The 20,292-nt window shown below is 42.0% G+C and overlaps 1 protein-coding gene across 9 annotated transcripts in view; it reads left to right on the top strand.

The window, feature by feature from the left end:
• EBF1 (EBF transcription factor 1) overlaps positions 1 to 20,292 on the top strand; it is a 387,329-nt gene that overhangs the window by 360,401 nt on the left and 6,636 nt on the right. For 4 of the 9 annotated variants that reach the window (XM_077137549.1, XM_077137548.1, XM_077137547.1 and 1 more), the window contains exons 12-17: positions 12,278 to 12,343; positions 13,391 to 13,568; positions 14,195 to 14,374; positions 18,119 to 18,313; positions 18,632 to 18,700; positions 19,078 to 19,116. In XM_077137549.1, coding sequence (XP_076993664.1) covers positions 12,278 to 12,343; positions 13,391 to 13,568; positions 14,195 to 14,374; positions 18,119 to 18,313; positions 18,632 to 18,699 — 687 coding nt within the window. In that variant the 3' untranslated portion in view covers position 18,700; positions 19,078 to 19,116. The remainder of the gene's footprint in view (positions 1 to 12,277; positions 12,344 to 13,390; positions 13,569 to 14,194; positions 14,375 to 18,118; positions 18,314 to 18,631; positions 18,701 to 19,077; positions 19,117 to 20,292) is intronic. The other 5 variants (XM_077137554.1, XM_077137553.1, XM_077137551.1 and 2 more) reach the window with 2 other exon arrangements.

Below are 20,292 nucleotides of genomic sequence, written 5' to 3'. Positions count from 1 at the left end.
GATGAATGATATTGCAAAATTCGCAAGATGTTTGTCGTTTCGCACAGTTGACATATTACGGAACGGATTAAGAAACGCAAAACCCCGGTGGAAAACAACCATCCCAAACAAACCTCAACCAAACCTTGAGCCCAGTGAGTGCACCAGAATCTCTCACCCGGGTTTTCTTTCCCAACTTCTCACTCAGCCAGTGGAACCCAATTGTTCTCAGTGCATTTTCTCTCACCATATGGTCTCCTCATTACCATACACTAAGAGTCCATATGGGAAACTTGTGAAATGAACTGTATTCATTTTAACTGCCAGATGAGCAGCCTTTTGCTTTGCAAGCTTAGCTTAAGTCATCTGCTGTCTTCATGTTGTTATGGCAACACGGCACCAATAAAAAATTCTAATCTACTGTAAGTGATCACAGTATTTTAAGTGCTTGCCTATAACTGCCCTCAAAGGGGGAGAGGGAGGAGGAGTTCTGTGTGTCCAAGGAGCAAAGGGTCGTTGTCATTCCAGCAGGTGTCAGTAAAGATGCTGGGGAGGTGAGGGGTGAGGCTCCGGTGGCCATGCCATAGGTATGGATTGAAGAGCGGCTGGTTTGTAGGGGGAGAGACTATATCAGGGATGGACTGTAGTGGAGAAAGAGAATGGGGGTGGTGGTGGATGGGCTGTAGGGGGGAGAAAGTATGAGGGGGTATGGATTGTAGGGGGGCTGAGTTGTAGGAGGAGAGACCAGAGCAGGGATGGATTGCACGGCAGAGAGAAAATAGTGGGACGGATTATAGGGAGGACGGATCGTTGTTCCTTTGGGTGAGTTTAAAAAAATCACCGAATGTCAAAAGCCACAGTTGGTTAGGCAGACATCCTACCCTGAAGGTGCTGTGCAGCCCCCGTGAGTAAAACTCAAGGCTCTGAAAGACCCAAGCAGCAACCTCTGGGGGTAGCTTCTCCTCTGCTGGCATGAGGAAATCTCAGTCTCCAGAAGCTGCTCTTCCTGTACATGGGAATTAGTCATTTCAAACCCCATGCTAATTAAGAGTACCTTAAAGTAATGGAAGTAGGCAGCAGCATCCTTAAATATAAATCATTTTCACCTCCGCAGGCCACATGATATGTTGCATCGCTGTCGCTCTATCTGTATTGAAAGTGAATGTTTATAGTCTCAGTTCATCAGTTCACATTAGCCTCATGCTGAATATTTAAACACAGAACAATTTGAACACACCATGAAGGAAGACAGTGACTGCACTTTCATTTGAAACAGCAAGGGCTCATCTAATAATAATTTAGTAAATCAGCCATTTAGTGGCTCTGTTGTGCACTGCATTGTGCCAAAGATTATTCAGTTCAACTGTACACTTGCAAAATTGAAATTCAGACTCTAGTCACAGCACTGTTTTTGCTCAATGGAGAGACGAGACCCAGAATCACCCTCCCTAAAGAGCCTTGTGTTTAGTGATTTATCATAAATACAGAGCTGGGGCAAAATAAAACAGGAGTTGGCTGTATACAATGTATTCTAATTATGCTTTTATTGTTTTAGTCTTTATGCAAAGACTATCAGTAATTCAAAACCTGCAGTTGCATCAGTGAAAATACAAATAAGAGGTCTTTGCATAACCACATTGCCTGTTAGCAGAAAAGGACATGACTAAGGGTTTCAGAACAGGATAAAGAAAAACCCAACATCTTTATCTTCCACACTGTGACACCAGTCACTCTCTCTCCTCTTGTTTGTTGTTTGTTTTTATTTGAGGAAATTCTATTAATTTTGTATTCAAAACCAGAAATGACCCTACTTAAGCACAGGCACGGAAACAAAAGCCAGTCTTAGCATATATTCACCTCAGAGAAAATATGCTTGAGACTGATTCCAGGAAACATTTTGTCTCTGACGTTTGTCAAAAATGCAAACTCTGGAAGGCAATGCATTTCTCTCCTTTCCTACCTATAGCTGCCAGAAAACTTAGAGACAAATGCTACTCCTCCATTTTGATATCGGCTGCTTTTAGAGGCTTGGTATCCCATACCACTTAGGCGTCTTTTATCAGGGGAGTTTAATCTCAAATCTTTGCACCCCCTGAAATTGGATACAGACTCGTGTGTGTGTATTTAGTGAGTATGCACACATACACACATGCATACAATTTTTCTGAGTGGGGGAGAGCTTTATTAAAAGGACCAAAGAAATTATAACTCCACTCCTTTAGAATATTTTAACTTTAAGCAACTTATTTTGTGGTCAGTGACTTGTCTTGTCATTGTATCACACCCATTTTACAGATGCAGAGATGGGGGCTCAGAGAACTCAAGTCACCTCCTCAAATTTATCTAGTAAATGGAGGTTTTCCATTCATATTTCCTCATGATTAGGCCCTGCAGCATCTTTTACAGTTTTGCAACTGGAATAGCACCTCAAACATAGCATGCTGGACATGCAATGCACCTTGGCTGTAAGAATGCTTATAATCTGCCAGAGTCCTCTGGACAGTAAGTAGAGATCATTGGAATTATAGGTGGTTATATCTTGATAAACACTAACTAAGTGTGAGGCACTGTACTAAACACTATATATGCATTATCTCATTTAAACCACTGAAGCAGGAACTGGTATTAACCTTGTTTAATAATGAGGAAACAGAGGCATGCATTTACATTGCTGAAAGTCACAAAGCATGGATTTGAGCCAAATCTGTCTCCAGAGCCAGTATCCCTAGGTACTGCATCCCAGAATTAAGAAAAAGGAATTTTAAGAAAACAGGCAGTTTTGAAACCCAATCTTTAAATCCTTCAAGCTTGGCAGGGGAGAAGGGAAGCAGTGGTATAGACTGAGGTTAGCTCACAAATGGCTGATCTAGGCGAAATCGGCAGAAAGAATGAAGAACATGCATGCATGCCCTCACACACACACACGCAAGCCTCAGATATCATTTCTTTTCTCTTTAGCAGCCGAGTCATTGTGGTTGGGACTGTAATAACAGTTATTCCAATAGCTGAGTTGTGGAACTCTTTAAGTTCTTTTTTTAGTACTGAGCCCTTGATGAAGGGGAATTAAGTTTAACCTATTTCATATTATGCCCCATGTACAAGGGCATTGAATATAATTACTTATGAGTTCAAGAAGTAGCAGGAGGTACAAGGGGGAAACTCATTTCTACCTTCCCAACCATCCAACCATCCTCTTCTTATGGACGGGAAACCCCTGGGAGCAGAGATGCCAGGAGGTCTTCAGCCTGGTTCATTATTTTCAGCCCTGAGTAACACTTCAATTAAGCATTGGAGCGATAAGTACCAAGCCCTAGAAGTCTTGAGGCGGTGGATTTTAATTGTAGTTTTACTCAGGACCAGCTGTAAAACCTTGGGAACCATCATTACAGGTATGTTCGTCTGGAGGTCCATAAAATAACCGATGATGTTCAACAATTTTTAAGAAGCAAAAGCAAACTATATTTTGCCTCACTTAGATATCCTTAAAGTACAGCTAGTTTCTGCCTGCATACATGCCAGTTACTCAATTGGACTATATGGACTTGTTGAAAAACCTACACACCAAACACCCCTACACACACACACACACACACACCCATGCTTATCTATGACGAATCTCTTTGTTTACTCAGTGGTCCATTTCTTTCATTCTAGGTATTTAGGTATTTATTCTGCCTTGCACCTAGGGAAAAGGAAGCCACAACCAAAAGGCATAGGGACCACAGAGGTAGTTAATTTCTGTCTTTTGTGTTTCTAAGAGCTCAGGCCTTGGTGACTTAGAGGCCATTAAAAAAAACTTTCAAGGGTAATTTTGACTGTAGGCAGTTTTTGTTTCATGTGCTGCCTTTACAACCTATCTCTGAAAAAGACACCTCTATCCACAGCCTTCTTTTTAAGCAGAGACTTTTATCCTGATCAGAAAGTCGATTTCCAAGGCCACTCAGCAGGCCTGAACCCAGGACCTCGGTCTTAAACCAGTACAATGAATTGGAATAAGAAGAGGCAACCCGAGGTTCCCGGGTTCAACCGTGTACCTCCAAGCGGGTCACATCCACAAGGGGGCAGGCACCATTTCCTACTGCATTTGTGTCGGGAAACACCCCAGGCTCCCATTCACCAATTTCCATGACACCATTTAGAAGAGAATGCCACGAGACCAGCAAGAGGGAGGGACAGCCATTGTTATAACTCTTCTCAGGAATACCTGGTTTCACAATTTATACTCAACTGCTGTCACTTGAAAAAGCGAACATTTTGGTAAAATGAATCAAGCTGTAATGTTTCTTTTATGAGATCCCTTTGCAGGAAGGGAAGGCTCAGCACCTCGTGGAGACCAAGCTTAGTTATCCATCATGATAAAGTCAGTTGTCCTGGCCTCCTCAGAGGTCACCCAATCGAACCAACAGGCTCTTACAACTACATCATTGCTCACGGAACAGTAATTGAGGCACCAGATAAAAATTACCTGGTCTAGTAGGCAACGGACAATTTTCACTCAATAAAATTATAAGCCAAATCATTCATTTCATAACACTCTGGCTAATTTATTTGTTGACCTTTTAATATCCATAGCTCTTCAGTGGTATTAACTGCAACTCAGACAAAATCTCTTGTTCATTTCACTTTCATTGATTTTTTTTTTCCATTGAGGCAATAACTGCTGCTTGAAAACAGCCTTTTTCTTTCCACTGTAAAAGTCAATCATGTAAGTTAGTACATCTTACGATGCGATGGCTGTGTTATCTTACAACCTACTTTAATTTCATATCATTCAGAAGACTCCTACATCATGTTTGTAACAAAACCAATGCTTTCTGGTGTGACCCCAGCCAGGGCCGGATGATGATACATTAGTAATATGTTTGAGAAGTAAGAGGGCTGTTATCTAATCTGAACAGAAAATTAACCTTAAAATTAGAGGAGTTTCAGAAAAGCCCCCCTGCATTTTCTATTGGGTAGTTTGCTATCAGTTCCCCACTTCTTGTATTAGCAGCACAATAGGGCCTTTCAAAATATCTCATTCCTTTGTTTCTTGAAATTTCTTCAGATTTTGATTGTGTTTTGAATTTTATTCTCTTTAAAAAATATGAGCAATGAGGTGCACTAAATTCTGTAGGGTAGCCACAGCTTCAGGTGATGCTCCTTATATAATAAAATTCTATGAAGTCTTTAGATTGCAGGGTAGTAAAACCTAATTGTTATACATTTGGGGTTTTATGTCTCCTTAGAAATAACCGCTTGCCACCTATACCTTCTCTACACTCCTCCTTTCCATTTCAAATTAGTCTAAAGTGGTCCTTAGCCATAATGAGAATGCCCCTTTCAACAGAAACATGTTTAATTATATCCATGCTAGAGTATAAGTGACTCTTCTCAGTCATAGGGCTCATGAGTGAAGAGTGTTTAAAGTGTGACACTAAAGGCTACTAATGATCTGCAGTAAGCTCTATTTCAAGAAGTTCATATTACCAGAAAAATGAAAAATTTGAGGAATGTCTCAGAGGATTGGAAACTAAACAGTGCTCAAGTGTTATTTTGGTTTGTTTTATTCCTTCCCTCACTGCCCTCATTATACTGATTTTTTAGAATGCAGAGTCTCCCATTGTGGAATTTTCCATTTGGCTAAATAAACATGAAGAAAGTGGAGCTATAACCACCCTCCACAGGAATACATCTCAGTACCACTAGTATTTATTGCATTGTACATCCAGCTCCGTGGGAAATGGGCTGCAAGAAACTTCCAATCAGTTTTTCAGGCTTTCTCATCAGTAGTGACACCTCGAATTTCAGAAGCAAGGGGGGAAAGAGCCTGGACTTAAAGGCTAGAGGGATGAGAAGTGCTGTTGAAAGTCTGAATTTAAGGTGAACCACCTGGGCCCTTTGGTAAACTCCTGAGTGAGGAGGCAGATTAAATCAATGCTGATTTCATTGATAGCTAGCTAGCATCTCTAAATCAGGAGTTATTTTACCACTCCACTTCATTTTACATTGTTGTTGTTTGGCCCACTGCATCTTCAATCCCCAGATAAAGCAAAGTAGATTGGTGATAAATGGGTGTCAGGGAAATTTGCAATGAGAGGATAGTATTGTACTTCTTTCTCAGGCATCTCTCAAGCCAACTGACCTTGATAATTGCTGCTCACAGTCTAACTTCTGCTTTCTTCTACACGCCTCAATATGTTATTTCTCACTGGAAGCGCATAAAGACAAGCACAGAGTATTCTCCCAAATTACTGAAGTACCCTTGGGTCCGAAATCTATGAAGGAGTTCCAAGAGTCTTGAAATCTGACTGACCTCTAATATTAAACGGGTATTCATCCAGCTTCATGACAGGGTCTACATGTGACATGAAGGAAATAACACTCCTGCTGTCTCCCTTCCTCATCTAGATTTGAGTTATCCAAAACACTGCATTGGATTCACGAATGAGTCCATAACTGGACAGTTAGACAACCTTCCCCTCACCTGAGAAGACTAGAGGTTGCCAGTGAATATCAGCTTATTTGCTCTAAGTTTGAGGTCAGATGGTGGAAAAAAGACTCCCATGGAAGGTGAACACTCTGCAGAAATTTTATTGTCATGAAACAGAAGGAAAAATGAATTAGCCATGTTGGCATTAGCATCTTTCCCGAGGTGGCTTTAGTGTATGTGCAAATACCCAAGTGCTTCTAAGCATCTAAGCATCCAGTTAATAAAAAGCTGATGCACATCGAGACCAACCTCATGTTGCTAGCAGCCTATAACTTGAGATAATGTCTGAACCAGACATGATTCATTATATTAATCACAAAATTAAAATGTAAGCACAGCCAGCAGGAGTGAAAGAGCAAATTCATTTTTAAAAAAAGAGCGGCATTAAAAAAAAAAAACACCGCAGTGAACAAAACTTGACCTTTGAGGATTTATATATTGAATTAAAAAGTCTGGAGCCAAATGGAACACCAAATTTAAGTCTGTTGCTTTTATAAACCATGCGGAATATATGAGTTTGTCAATTTGTACATATAAATTAAGCATGTACTTAAAAAAATAGTAACTGTATCTCAGAATAAACTCCTCAATAGGCATTTCTCAAGGTCTCTGGTGTACCGAACACCGTGCTTGGGGCTTTGAGAGGGAAATTAAGACCTAGTCGTAGCCTCAAAGAGACTACAGTCTAGTTGTGGAGTGTTAAGACTAACACACTTCAGCTTAGAGCAAAATGACCCGACAGTATAATTCTCTGGTATGCTGGGTGATACAGATCACCAACACTGGTTTTTTTTTCAGTAAAGGTGGAATTATTTCTGATAGAATAGTGTGATACTCAAAAGTTGAGGGTCTGATGTCTAACAGACCTGGATTTGAATCTCTGCTCAGTCACTTGTCAGTTATGTGGACTTGGGGAAAGTTAGCTAGTTTCTCTGAGTCTCAGTTCCCTCATTCTACCAAATGGTGATATGAACAGTACCTTAAGAGGCTCTCCAGGAAGAATGGATGAGTTCATGGTCTACAGTGTCAGGTATGTGGGAAGTTTTCTATAAGTAGTGGTTCCCCCATCCCCCTTTTTTTTTTTTTTTTTTTACCTTTTTCATTATTATATTACTATCACACCACTGCTTTCATGACTTCATGGGGGGCTTTGTAAATGGACACAGATTAAAGCCAACATTCTAATCAAAGGAAAGATGAAAGGCGTAAAGCTATGACATTAGGAAGGAGCCAGAAGTTTTACTTCTAGGGTAGGGAGGTCTGGCTCTGCCAAAATAGAGAGCAGTTTTTCAGATGTGAAGAGAGGAAATGGTTGGATAAAGAGGGTGGGAACAGATGTTGGGGAAAGTCTTTTGCAACGTCCATAGAACCCTGGAGCTTATTGTCAGGAAGATATGTATTTTGAAAGGTCTTGGAGTAAAATAGATCCATATTTGATTACTGGGGCTAGAAGCAGCTCAAAAATATTTGCTAATTGAATGAGTTGCAGCATAGAAAGAAAAACTGACTCTTCTCCCTGTATTTGTAGGCCATTCAGCATTTTTATTATACTTTCCAAAATGGAAGTGAATCTGCAACAATTAATACTTGAATGGTTTCTAGGAACCCTTTTCCTCCTTGAGTACCCCCAGTGTTTCTGTAAAATCTTAATAGATTTAAGTATAGTATACTTAAATAGTATAGCGTAACTACTTTTTATTTTCTTTTCAGAACCCACCCACATAATCATCAACTGATGGTCATAGCAAGACAGTTAAAGCCAGGCTTTGAGTGCGAGAGGAAATCGATTAGTGAAAAATCATTGTTGTTGTTACAGAACAAACATTTTCTGTTTCTTTAAGAGAGAAGAAATCCAAGGCTATGAAAAGAAACAGTCTGACTCAGGATATAGCTTGAAGAATAAGCATTAGCTCTGTAAGGAGACTCTAGGGCTTTCTGATATTTAGGATACCAGTATTTGTCTTTTCAAATCCCAAATGGGATATATATTTTTAAATCCAAGGATAGCATTAATTATCTCAAAATAGTCTAATCTCTACCCTCATGTTTTGAACTGCAAGCAGGGAGACGTTTTAAACATTACGAAAGGAAGAGAAAATCTCTCTTGACAAATAAATGCCTTGAAAAATTAGATATTAGTACTAGTCAAGTGCTCTTTCTTTTCAGAAATATTAAAATTGCATATTGGAATGGAAGTATCCTTATGCGATGATCCTTTGTATTGCCACAAAAAATAAGACTTTAGGAACAATCTCAGAGACAAAAGATTATATGAAACGTCTAACTGGTCTCCTTATGGGAAATTTCTTTTTTTTTAACATCCTAGGCTCAATCATTTCCTAATGTAAAATTACGGATTTTTCAAATTACCATATAAAACTGCAAAAAAATTACACTTGTGACCACAGAAGAGATAGTATAGACTATCAATTTGATTTTAAAAGACATACATCTTTTATATTGCCTGTCATTTTTATAATGCCTTTTACAAATTTAATCAATACATTTTAACATTCTATATACTTTAAGTGCAATATACAATAAATATTCAACTTTCATCTTAAACATGCTTTAGCCTTTAAATTGTTAAAACTGCAGTGCCCTTTCAATCTACTTACATAATGTCATAAAATATACATTTCAAGGTAAATGAAGTCAGCTACTTCAATTTAGTCTCTCAAACTGGTAGTAAATGAGAGGTTAACACTATGGTGCCAAACCCATTATTGAGTAAATTTAGCACCTTGGACAGCTCTGTAAAATCTTTATTGCTTTCCTGACCTGCTCGTCATGTTCTGTCTGTGTGTTCAGTGGTTCTCAGCTCTGATTGAAAGGCAATATATTAGATCCCCAACACAAACACGCTTGGGGGCTAGTTCACTGGGAGCATAATGACATGGAGGTGAGAGCAATTTTCTGGTCACTGAAATCCAAGCACCTTGCAGGTCTGTTGCACTAACTCATAGAGAACCCAGAAATTTCCTTTTGCTTTCCCATTTACAGAAATAACTAATAGAAGCTGAATCACATTGGAAAAGTTGGACAAAAGAAGGGCTCTCCCTTAATCCCCAAAGTTGACACTATAATGAAGGACATTTTAAAATGAGTTGGATATCTCTTAAGGACAGAGCTTCCAGAACAAGAAATCCAGGTTCACCCTTCTCAAGCTGCTGGCCTGAATGGATGCTGTGTTGATGACACACCTATAGAAATATTCCAAATGGAAAATGTGCCCCAGCCTCATCAGTCAAAGAAAGTAGTATCATGGCTTAAAGGAGGATGCAGTTTTAGGAAGCAAGGTTCATGTTTCGTGTTCAAAGATTAAATGGTGACAGGATCTTTGGGTTTTGAAATAAGGAGGAAAAGAACACACAGATTATGTCATTGAAAAAAAAGGAAACTGTATGGCGTTAAAATGTATAACATACCCTGATAGTTTGAAATTTTTCAGACTTACAAAAACTTGAAAAAAAACTTGGAGTTTATTTCAAACTTCACTTCCCCCTGGTTCTGTGACATTAATTAAAATAAAAAGCATGGCTCTAAGTCCCAGTTATTCTGCCACAGGAGTGAAGTTCACAGTGTGGTTTCTAACTGTCCCTCATTGTTTTTTTTTAAAAATGGGAGGTTGTTTTCTTTTTTCCCTAAAATAAAAAGAAGAAAAAATCTCAGTGCCAAGCCCAAACACTAGCATAAATATTTACTTGGAGAACTAAATGAACATAGACCAAGAGAAGTCAAATCTTAGTAAATAAACTAACTTGATCCTGTTTTGTTTTAATCTTTCCTAAAAGCCAGATAAGGCCATGAGGTTTTACGGAAAGCAGCACAAACTGAATTTGATCTGGGCATAGGGTTTAGTGTGCCCAAACCATACTGAATTATTCACTGCTGTGGTCAGACAATACTGTGAACCCAAAGTGGTAAATTATCTTGTAGCATGCATTAAAAAAATAAAGAAATAATTTCAGATGTATGGATGGTGATGATGGTAGCATAACCTTGTGAACGTAATTAACAGCACTGAATTGTGTATTTGAATGTGGTTAAAAGGGGAAATTTTAGATTGTGTACATGTTTCTAGAATACAGTTTTTAAAAGAAATCATGGAACTGTGCAACACAAACAGTGGACTACAGTTAGTAATACAACTATGAAAATGTGCTTATCAGTTGTAACAAATATACCACACCAATAAAAGGGAATAGTTATAGGGTAGTCTCTAAGAATCCTGTATTCCGTGCATTACTTTTCTGTAAACCCACGACTTCTCTAATAACAAAATAAATAAATAAATAAATAAATAAATCTTGAAATGGAAAACCCAGAAATAAAGAAATGATTTCAGATGTATTAATTCCAATCCTATTGATTATACAATGCTTTTTTCACTTCCTGTATGAAAAATTCCTGAACTGCATTATAAAAGGGGTCTAGCAGCTTAAGGAAACATAAACGTTCATTGAGAACTCAAAACCCCTCTATCTCATTTTTGAATTTGGGACATTATATATGTCATAAGTAGTTACCGCAGTATGAAAACTATTTTATCTTATATTACAGAGAATTTAAAATTGAAAAAATGCTAATAATGTATCTAAAAGCTTGTCATTTCAAGAGTTGTTCAAGGATTTTTGAAGAGGCTATGGTGACAGCAAAATGAATGCAATTATATCCCTATTTTCTGATCAGCGTCTACAGTATATGAAAATTGAACAGCACTGCTTTTTTTAATGCAGAAATCTATTGTGTAAAGTATTTAAAGTTAAAATTCCTTCTGAAACTTTACCCACAGCAAAAAATGTAAACATATCTTCTTGTAAATCACCTCTGATAATTACATGGTGCCTTTGCAGTTGTTTCTCTGATAAGCCCCATTTTATGTGGATCCAGCTGAACTTTGCTTTCCTTTTTACACTCCACTATAAATGCATATGCAGAAAATTAGGGCAGAACGAAGAGAGAATGATTTCTTTTAGTTAGGATGAAAAAAAAAAATTACCACCAGCACACTTTTTTAGATCATCCTATATTTTTAGGAGCAAGCATGCAAGTTAAATATGGAATCCTGCCTAAATGAAAAATGGGGATTTTTTTCCTCAATTGAAGTGAGCCACAGAGCATAGATCTAGGATGAGGATGAATGAGCAAATGGGGAAAATGACAAACAATTCTGAAGTAGCAAAGGAGTCCTATAAAAGCAACAGTCTCTGCCAGTTGTGGGACTTGGTAAGGACTGGGCCTGTGGGGGCAGGAGACTCCTTTTGTTGGAGCCTCTGATGAGCATTTCCTCCAGATGTGGGTTGATACAACCCGCCCCCACATTGCGGCTCTGCCTCAGGAGGGAGATAAACAAAAGAAGTTTAATGCTGCATCCTTCTAGTAGCTGAAGATTGATTGGAACTCCCTCGAAAATGACCTGTCTGCTAAGGTCACGGTTCCTGGAATGAGCAATTAAGTGCAAAATAAACACATCTTAGGATTCAAAACATGTACCGAATGACATCGATTTTAGTAATCTGGTAAATGATCTTGGGATTGTATTCAGCAGTAAACATATGAGTGCTTTATCGTGCCTATGGCAGACTATCGAGTGATATATTTTATCTTGCTGTACCAAGGATGCTCACCTTTTGACTCGATTAAGTGTGTGTGGGAGCAGGGATAAAGTGGTGATTTAACGCCATTCTGGGGTTCCCCGAGCCACCACCTTTCCAGCAGAGCCTTGGCCAGAAGATGGTCAGAGGGCACTGACTGTGACCACGTGGAAAGAGAAAGACAGCCTGCCTGCGCTCATGAGGCTTGTATCTGCTTTTCTCTTGGCAGGAAGTCATACTCAAAAGGGCAGCCGACCTGGTGGAGGCGCTGTACGGGATGCCGCACAACAACCAGGTGAGCGGGCTTGCCTGGGCATCTGCATTCATCGGAAGAGCTCAGCGTCCTTACCGGAACCAGCAGAGAGGGAAAATATAAAAACCACGGGCATGCGCTAACAGTATAAGTGATTCAGATATAGCATGTTGCAAGTCTATTCAATTATTCTCTCTTAAAAAGATAAATCTTTTCGTGCCTTCCCCACCGAATCATCTTCCTTGCGAGGAGAGGTACTTGCTCCGTTTACAATTTGTCTTTTGTGGAAATGTTCTCCGTGCACGGGGAAGGAAAGAGAGTTACTGGTGCTTTATTTTACAACTCTCAGGTTTTTAAGAAACTTTAGGAGGAGAAAGAGGGTTTAATTTTTCTCCTAAAAAATATAACGAGGACTGAATAGGATTCTCTGCTTCCATTTCACGGAGTCCACATATATGATTCAGATTGCTCAGGGAACTGTGAGCCTGACAGATCATCCGCTCCTTTTTCACACCACTTGAGTCAATAGCCAGAGGACACAGTCCTACAAACCCTTAGCAACACATGTCGTCATCCTCAACCTGCCCTCCATCTCAATGGGGAGATGAATTGCAGTGCTTCCTATTTCTGTATTTATATCTCTCCCTGTCTCTCGGTCCCCTTTTCTCTTCTTCCCTCTCTTAGTCTCTTTCTTTGTCTCTCTGGCCTTCTTTCTCCCTCCCCCCGCCTCTCTCCCTCCCTATCTCTCTCTCTCTCTGTGAGACCCCAGAGTTCCTGTGTTGGTGCAGGGAGGTCTGCCCCAGGGTGCAGACAGGTGCTGTGATGAGCTGCGGCAGAATGGGCTTCCAGACATGCAGACTAGTGCAGCCCAGCTCTGTCCTCAGGTGACATCTTTGCCGTGCTGGGCCTCAGTTCTCTCATCTGTAACACGGGGCTGAGGATGGCCGGACTGACTTTGCTGGTTTGCTGGGAGGGTTATAGAAGTCGACGCAGTTAACCACGGAAAGCCCTGGGTACCGCGCCCGGCCTGCGATGTTAGGGGGCACGTGGTTGGAGCTGGCTAAAGGGGGTGTGCCTTTTACTTTGCAGGAAATCATCCTGAAGAGAGCAGCAGACATCGCGGAAGCCCTGTACAGTGTTCCCCGCAACCACAACCAGCTCCCGGCCCTGGCCAACACCTCGGTCCACGCGGGAATGATGGGCGTGAACTCCTTTAGTGGACAGCTGGCCGTGAACGTCTCTGAGGCATCACAAGCCACCAATCAGGGTCAGCAGCCTGCTCTTCCCTCCTTCTATTCCCCTGTGCCCCTCAAACCTCAAGCTCTCTCCCTCCGTTTATTTGGCATAAAATGATTTTCTTTCTAAATATTTTTTCTTTTCCAAAGAGAGAGCTTCCTAGCTGGTATTTTAGTATTTTGCTCCCAACAATCATGTTTGATAATCTGGCCAGACAGCATGCATGCATTTGGCCATCACTGCATTTGACTTTTCACTATAAACCTTGAATGACAGTCACAAAGATGGTTGGAATTAAAAGTCCTGACGGCCAGAGCACGTCACTCTCACCCAGAGAATAGGAACCTGTTAACTCCAGGTTACATCTCTTTGATTGGGGTTTATTTCTGCTCCAAAATGATAATTTATAGGCCCAGCATCGCCACTTCTCACAGCTCTGCTAAGTATTTATGATCTCCCAAGAAATGCATCTTTTGCTCACTTCCCATTTTAATCACAGAGCTAGGGTCACCAATCTATGCATATGCATCACCCGCCCCTGCCCTCCGAGTTGCAGCAAGGGGACAACAAACAGAGACCTTCCGTTCCGGAGAGTCTTCAAGCCTTGCTTCCCATCTGAACTGCACCCTCACCCCCGGTTTTGCTCCCACCCCTCAGGTTTCACCCGCAATTCAAGCAGCGTCTCACCACACGGGTATGTGCCGAGCTCTACTCCCCAGCAGACCAACTATAACTCTGTCACCACAAGCATGAATGGATACGGCACTGCCGCCATGTCCAACTTGGGCGGCTCCCCAACTTTCCTCAACGGCTCAGCTGCCAACTCACCCTATGCCAGTAAGTAAAGATGTATGTCCTGTCTTTCTGCACATTTTCACTAGAAGAACTCAACCTCCTACTGTGTGGCCCAGTGAGTGGCTCTCCCCAGCCTAAGGGCCCCATCCTGCAAGACCCAGGCCATGCAGTTTTGGCAACACTGCTTCCATCAGAAATCTCTGCTCTCCCTTGGTCACCTTCCTCTCCCACCCTAGAGTCTCCCTAACAGTCAGAACTTTGCTGCAGCCAACCCCCAGCAATAGGGTGTAATTTCAAGACCGTGAGCTTGGAGTCAGCTGGAAATGGATTTGGCTCCTGCTGTATCTAATTGTGACTAACTGGTGGCCCTGAGCTAGTTCCTCTCCTCTCCCAGCCTCAGTTTTCTCATCTGTAGAATGGAGAAGGAGCCTCCCCCAACCCGCTAGAGTTGTCGTGGGTCTGAGGTAATCCATGATGACCTCATCCTGACACCTGGCACATTCATAAGCATGATGATGATAATGATACTAATAAGAGGAGGGGGTTGATATATTAGAAAAGCAAAAGTCTGAAACTGAGAACCTCTCCCTTCAGAAATATGACTCCTTTTTTTTATGCTTCAAATTTTTATCCCTTTGTTTGTATTTGATGTGTACATTAAAAAACCAACAAATCAACATAATCCAACAAATCAACAAACATTATTTTTTTCCCCAAAACTTTGATAAGATTATAAAAAAAAAATAAAAAACAAGCAAGAAATGTATTTGGTTCCTTGTCCCTTTCATAAAAAAGTTTACAGGATTTTTTTGGGCACAATATTTAAATTGCATCTGAAAAACCTCAAGGAATTGGTGTCTTAATGCACAGGTCAGGGACCTGTGTCTCCATGACCTCTTGATCTGACCTCTGGGGATTTCTACCCAGATAAACAGGCTAAGTGGTATGGATGACTATTCTGATGTATAACATGTGGCCAAAACTCTCCGCATTTGATGAAGGATGGAAGATGTGTTGTTAAATGGAAGAATATTCATGATTTAAAATAAAAAGCCTTAACTAAATATGCTAAAAATTAGGCTGTATCTCTTAGTGGAACTGTATAATATGCTAATTCTTTGAAAGAGGAAAGATCACTCTTACCCTTTAGGAGAAGTTATTTCTAAAGTACACTCAGGATCTTTTACTCTGGGTGAATTTTGTATGCTTCAGTATGTGCTTAACCTTATATTTATACTTCATTGGTTTGGAATCAGAAGCTTGCTGAGCATTTACAGTTCCCCCAAATCCTCTGCCTGAGTTATGTCTGTTTGCTCAAGGATCAACGTTTGGGATCAATTTCACATGAGATTTTGAGTCATGGAAAGATTGTTTCTCAGAGAGCTATCATTTTGGGGGTCTCCAATCCACTCAATCAGAAAATGTTTCAATCATGACCTGAAAATTAAAAGGTGGCACTCTTAATTAAATCAATAAACTAATTGCTATATGGTGGCAATTCAATTTAGGGGCTTGGATTGCTCAACCTTCCCAGGCACATGCAGACACCCAGTGACTGCAGCCTGAGATTGCATCCGTCAGACTGTGAAACTTTGAACATTTAATTTCCATTAATTGATTTCCTCACTGTTCACAAATACGGTATTAAATTCTCAAATAGGCTCTCAGATGGGACGGTTTTATCCGCATAAATGCAAATAAAACAATAAACACAAAGCCCAGCCGATTTGAATTTTTGCCTCCATTATATTTAATTATTCATAAACCACTCATGTTGAAAAATTCTGAGCAGAATAAAAAAATAAAATAAGACATTCCACTGGTGAACACACTTTCTGGTGTGGTGGCTGATAACTAATAATGTTATAACAAATGGAACTGCTTGACTATATTTTACCCCTTCCTCTGTTAACCAACCCCCCAAACCCCCCACCTCTAAGTACACATAATGATCGCATTTGCCAACGAGATTAATTGCCTTCCTAAGTGAGCCAGCAGGATTTCAAGTCTACGAATATTTAAAAATCAAACCTCCAGTGCAGGAATTTTGCAATTTAAATGGGTGTTATTATTGAGCGTATTTTCACATTTACAAATCCTAAGAGATGTATAAAAATGTTGGCCTCATTAAAAGAAAAAAAGTACAGTTTAGAAAATGTCTGCGAAAACTCTGAGGATGGCGGCTCTGTGTTCTGGTCCCTAAAACACTTGGTGCCTTCGGATTGTGCAGAGTTGAGGTACAATGGCAAGGGGCTGTTTCCCCCTAATGGCACTCGCTGCACCTATGACCAATCTGTTTCCCACTTCCACAAACCTCCAGGCCAATAGGCTAAGGGGGAAGCCACCCAAGCAGCAAGATGGACCCTGCTGGGCTCATGGGAGGCAGGCCTTTTCCCCTGGAGATGCATTTCCTGCGCAGGCTGGCAACGTGGAAAGAGTGCTGAATTTGGGTTGGAGTCTTGCTTTCAGCACATTCTAGCTCTGGGTCTTGGGCAAGTCACTAAACCGCTTTCTGAGCCTCTGCTTGCTCAGCTCATTCAGGTGGAAAAAGGATATAATAAGCTCCAAGTCAAGGTTGTTGAGCCAATGACATCAAATGAGAAAAAAGAGAAGATGCTTCTGAATGACAAGCAGTGTGTGATGTTTATCAAATCATACAAAAAATAAGAAGTGCCTAGAATTTGAATGAAGTGCCAGAAAGTCACTGGGCAGTATTCATACTTTGCACCAGGAGATGGAGGAAATAGCAGGGGAGTGAATGAAAGCACTAGTCTTGAGTGTGACAGGCTTAGGGTGTGTAAAAGCTCTGCCTGCTGGAATAACCATGAGGTTGCTAGATCAGCCATGGCCAAAAGACGAAGTCCAGCCTGTGGGGCGATGGTCAGTGGATCACACCCACCTACCAAACTCTTTCATGTCCCTGAAAAGCCAGGTTTTCTCTCTCTCAGAATTGCTAAACTTCCCCCACAATTGATCATGCTCACTCCCGCTACTCCTAGACTGTGAGTGTGTACATGAGGCTCCAGTCCTAAGCTTATTAATTCCCAAACATTTGTTTAAGCCTCCATGGGGGCAATGAAAGTATTTGGAGCTTTGACTTGCAGCTCTGTGTTTTCCGCAAATGCTTCCCATGGTACCACAAAGCTTCCCAGCTAGCTGTGTCCATACTGTGGAGCAGTAAAGGATAGGCAAACACTTAAGGAACTCCCAACCTAATGGATAAGAATGGTTTACACATACCCCACCCTCTACCAGTGCCTTAAGTTGGAATCCTGGAGCTACCTGCAGCTCATCCTTCTTGCTCTCATCTCTCATTCAATCAGTAACTCTCAATCTGGCTTCCTTCCTGGCACTCCTCTCCTCTCTGTTAGGTGCCTTAGTTTAGACCCAACCTGGCATGCTCCCCTGACTCCTCTGTGAAGCTTTCTCTGGCCACTGGCGCCCCTTTTCTTTACTACCTCCTCCGAGTTGGCCTCACTCGTCTTTGTCCTGCGTTGTGCTACTTCATCCCTTACAAGTGCGTGTTGTGCTTTTGTTGGGATGTCCCAGTGCCTGAGACTCTGCCTGGCACATAATTCACCCACAGTAAATGTGCAAAAGACCATCAACAATAAGAAGTAATGTGTTAAGTACCAAATAATGAAAGTAGACCGTGCATGAGAGTCGAGGGAAGGCTCATGCTGGAAGGGTGGCCTGGGCAAGGTGGCTCGGTGAGAGTCAGATCTACACTGCCTTGCTCAGAAAGCCACAAGAGGCGCTAATTTCTTTTTTCCTGTCGCCCCACAGTTGTGCCATCCAGCCCCACCATGGCCTCCTCCACAAGCCTCCCCTCCAACTGCAGCAGCTCCTCGGGCATCTTTTCCTTCTCACCAGCCAACATGGTCTCAGCCGTGAAACAGAAGAGTGCTTTCGCACCTGTCGTCAGACCCCAGACTTCCCCGCCTCCCACCTGCACCAGCACCAATGGGAACAGCCTGCAAGGTAAGCCCCAGTCCCTGCCCCGCTGACCTGATCCGATGCCCTGACCTCACCTGCCCAGGGCTGGACGTGTGAGCATCCCTGTCGCCAGGGGGAATCAGCCTGGACCTGCCTGCTTCTCTCTGCCCTCCTCGCTTCTGCTTCTTTGTGCCCACTGTCCTTGTGCCCTGGCCACAGCACTGCTGGAGTTGCCTGGGCATTCTTCTTTCCACTTCCAGCAATTTCGCTCAGGCCCAGGTATGCTTGAGAACACTGGTGCCGCTTACTAATGCCATCCTTTCTCTTTTCTCCTCTCTCAACCCCTGTTGTCGCCATTATCAGAACAGTCTTTTGTGGATTCTAGCAAGTTCTCCACTGCAGGGTCTCTCCCGGGACTGGCCTTCTCCTGAAGTAGGTCACTCAACTTCCCTTCCTGTTGCCTGTGTCAGCGTGAGCGTGTGCGGGGCTGATGAAGGGAGGGTGAGCAGCCCATGGGCCCGTGAGAGCCCTGAGGTTAGAGTGTCATGTGCCAAAAGCCGGACCTTGCTGCTGGAAACCCGAAACCCCCAAATGCCCCTAGAGGTTTTTGGTTCATATTAAAATGCTCACTCTCTTTCCTACCATGGAAAATTGAAAGTAACGTAGTCACCAGGACTTTGAGGTGGCCTCTTTATTCACTGAGAAAACAAAAACACCTTTTAAAATGGATCTCCCATTTCTTACATTTTTCTCATGTGCTCGGTGCTGTTCTGTGGCGTTGTCCTCCCGACCTCATTCATTCCTCGCAGCGGGATGGTGTGATGGAGACTTATAGGCCCTGTGTACAGGTGAGAAAACTAAAGGTTAGGGAGGTTGCAAAATTGCTAGCCTCCTTCAGTTGGTATGCAGCAGAAACTGGCTTCAAGCTCAGGCTCCAAAATCCGTCTCCTCTTTCTATCTCCTAAGCACTTTATTCCTCAGAGGAGGTATAAAGAACATATTTGGGGTTCCTAAAACCACAGGCAGGGGAATAAGACCAATGAAATAATCACATCCCATTTATTGAGTCTCTAGCCACGTGTCAGACACTGAGCTAAGCACTGAACACGATTTATCTTGTTTAATCCTCACAACTTCCCCATGAAGTGTAAGGGCTGTGGTGATCTGTACTATTCAGGTGAGGAAACAGGAGCTTAGGGAGAGTAAAAGACCTGCCCGCAGATCGAGCTCTCCGTGGGCCTTCCTTCACAGACAGGCACCTCTGTTTTCACTGATGAGCAGCCCTGAAGGTCAGGGAGGGGCCAGGATGATAGGACAGCTCTGGGATTTCTCAGCCCTGGTTTTGTGTTTTCACCTATGTGTATTTATATGTGCACGCACATGCACTCTGTGCTGGGTGATTTACACTGAGACTTTCACTTGATTCTCCCGAAGATTTCATTTGAGTCTCCCAAGGTCAGTACTAGTCCCATTCTATAGATGGAGAAATCAAGGCTCAGTCCCCAGGGTCAAAGAGCTAGTAAGTGGTGGAGGCAGAATTGCACCCAAACAGTCTGACTCCAGAGCCTGAGCTCCTAATCACTCTGCCCTCCTGCTTCTGGAGAGGCTTTTCAAAGCATTCCTTAGGGACCTGCCAGTCAAGCTGCCCGGCCCAGACAAAAGCCAGATCAGCACAGCCTGCCCGGCACCCCCACCAACTTACCTCCGCTAATCCATTTTCTTAGCGGAAGGAGGAAAGTTATCTGACTGCGGACCTACATTTCAGGCAATGTTATTCACAATAGGAAATGCTCACCTGCCCAAAAGGGGAGCCACCTGTTTGTGCAAGACTGAATCGTTTTTAGCTAAAAATAATGCTTCATCACCCTCGGTATACCTCCAGCTGGCAAGCTGGGGATATAATGCTTAAGTGTACATAACATAATAATGATAAAACATAAGGAAAGCAGAAATCTACCATTCTTGAGCTGCCAATCATAATCCTTGTTAAACGTAGATTTGACATCAGAAGCAAAATAGAATGG

Source organism: Tamandua tetradactyla, chromosome 20 (genome assembly GCF_023851605.1).
Source record: "Tamandua tetradactyla isolate mTamTet1 chromosome 20, mTamTet1.pri, whole genome shotgun sequence".
In the NCBI taxonomy this organism is placed as follows: Eukaryota; Metazoa; Chordata; class Mammalia; order Pilosa; family Myrmecophagidae; genus Tamandua; species Tamandua tetradactyla.
The sequence above is the reverse complement of the archived record's forward strand: the minus strand, read 5'-3'. Positions and strand labels throughout refer to the sequence as shown.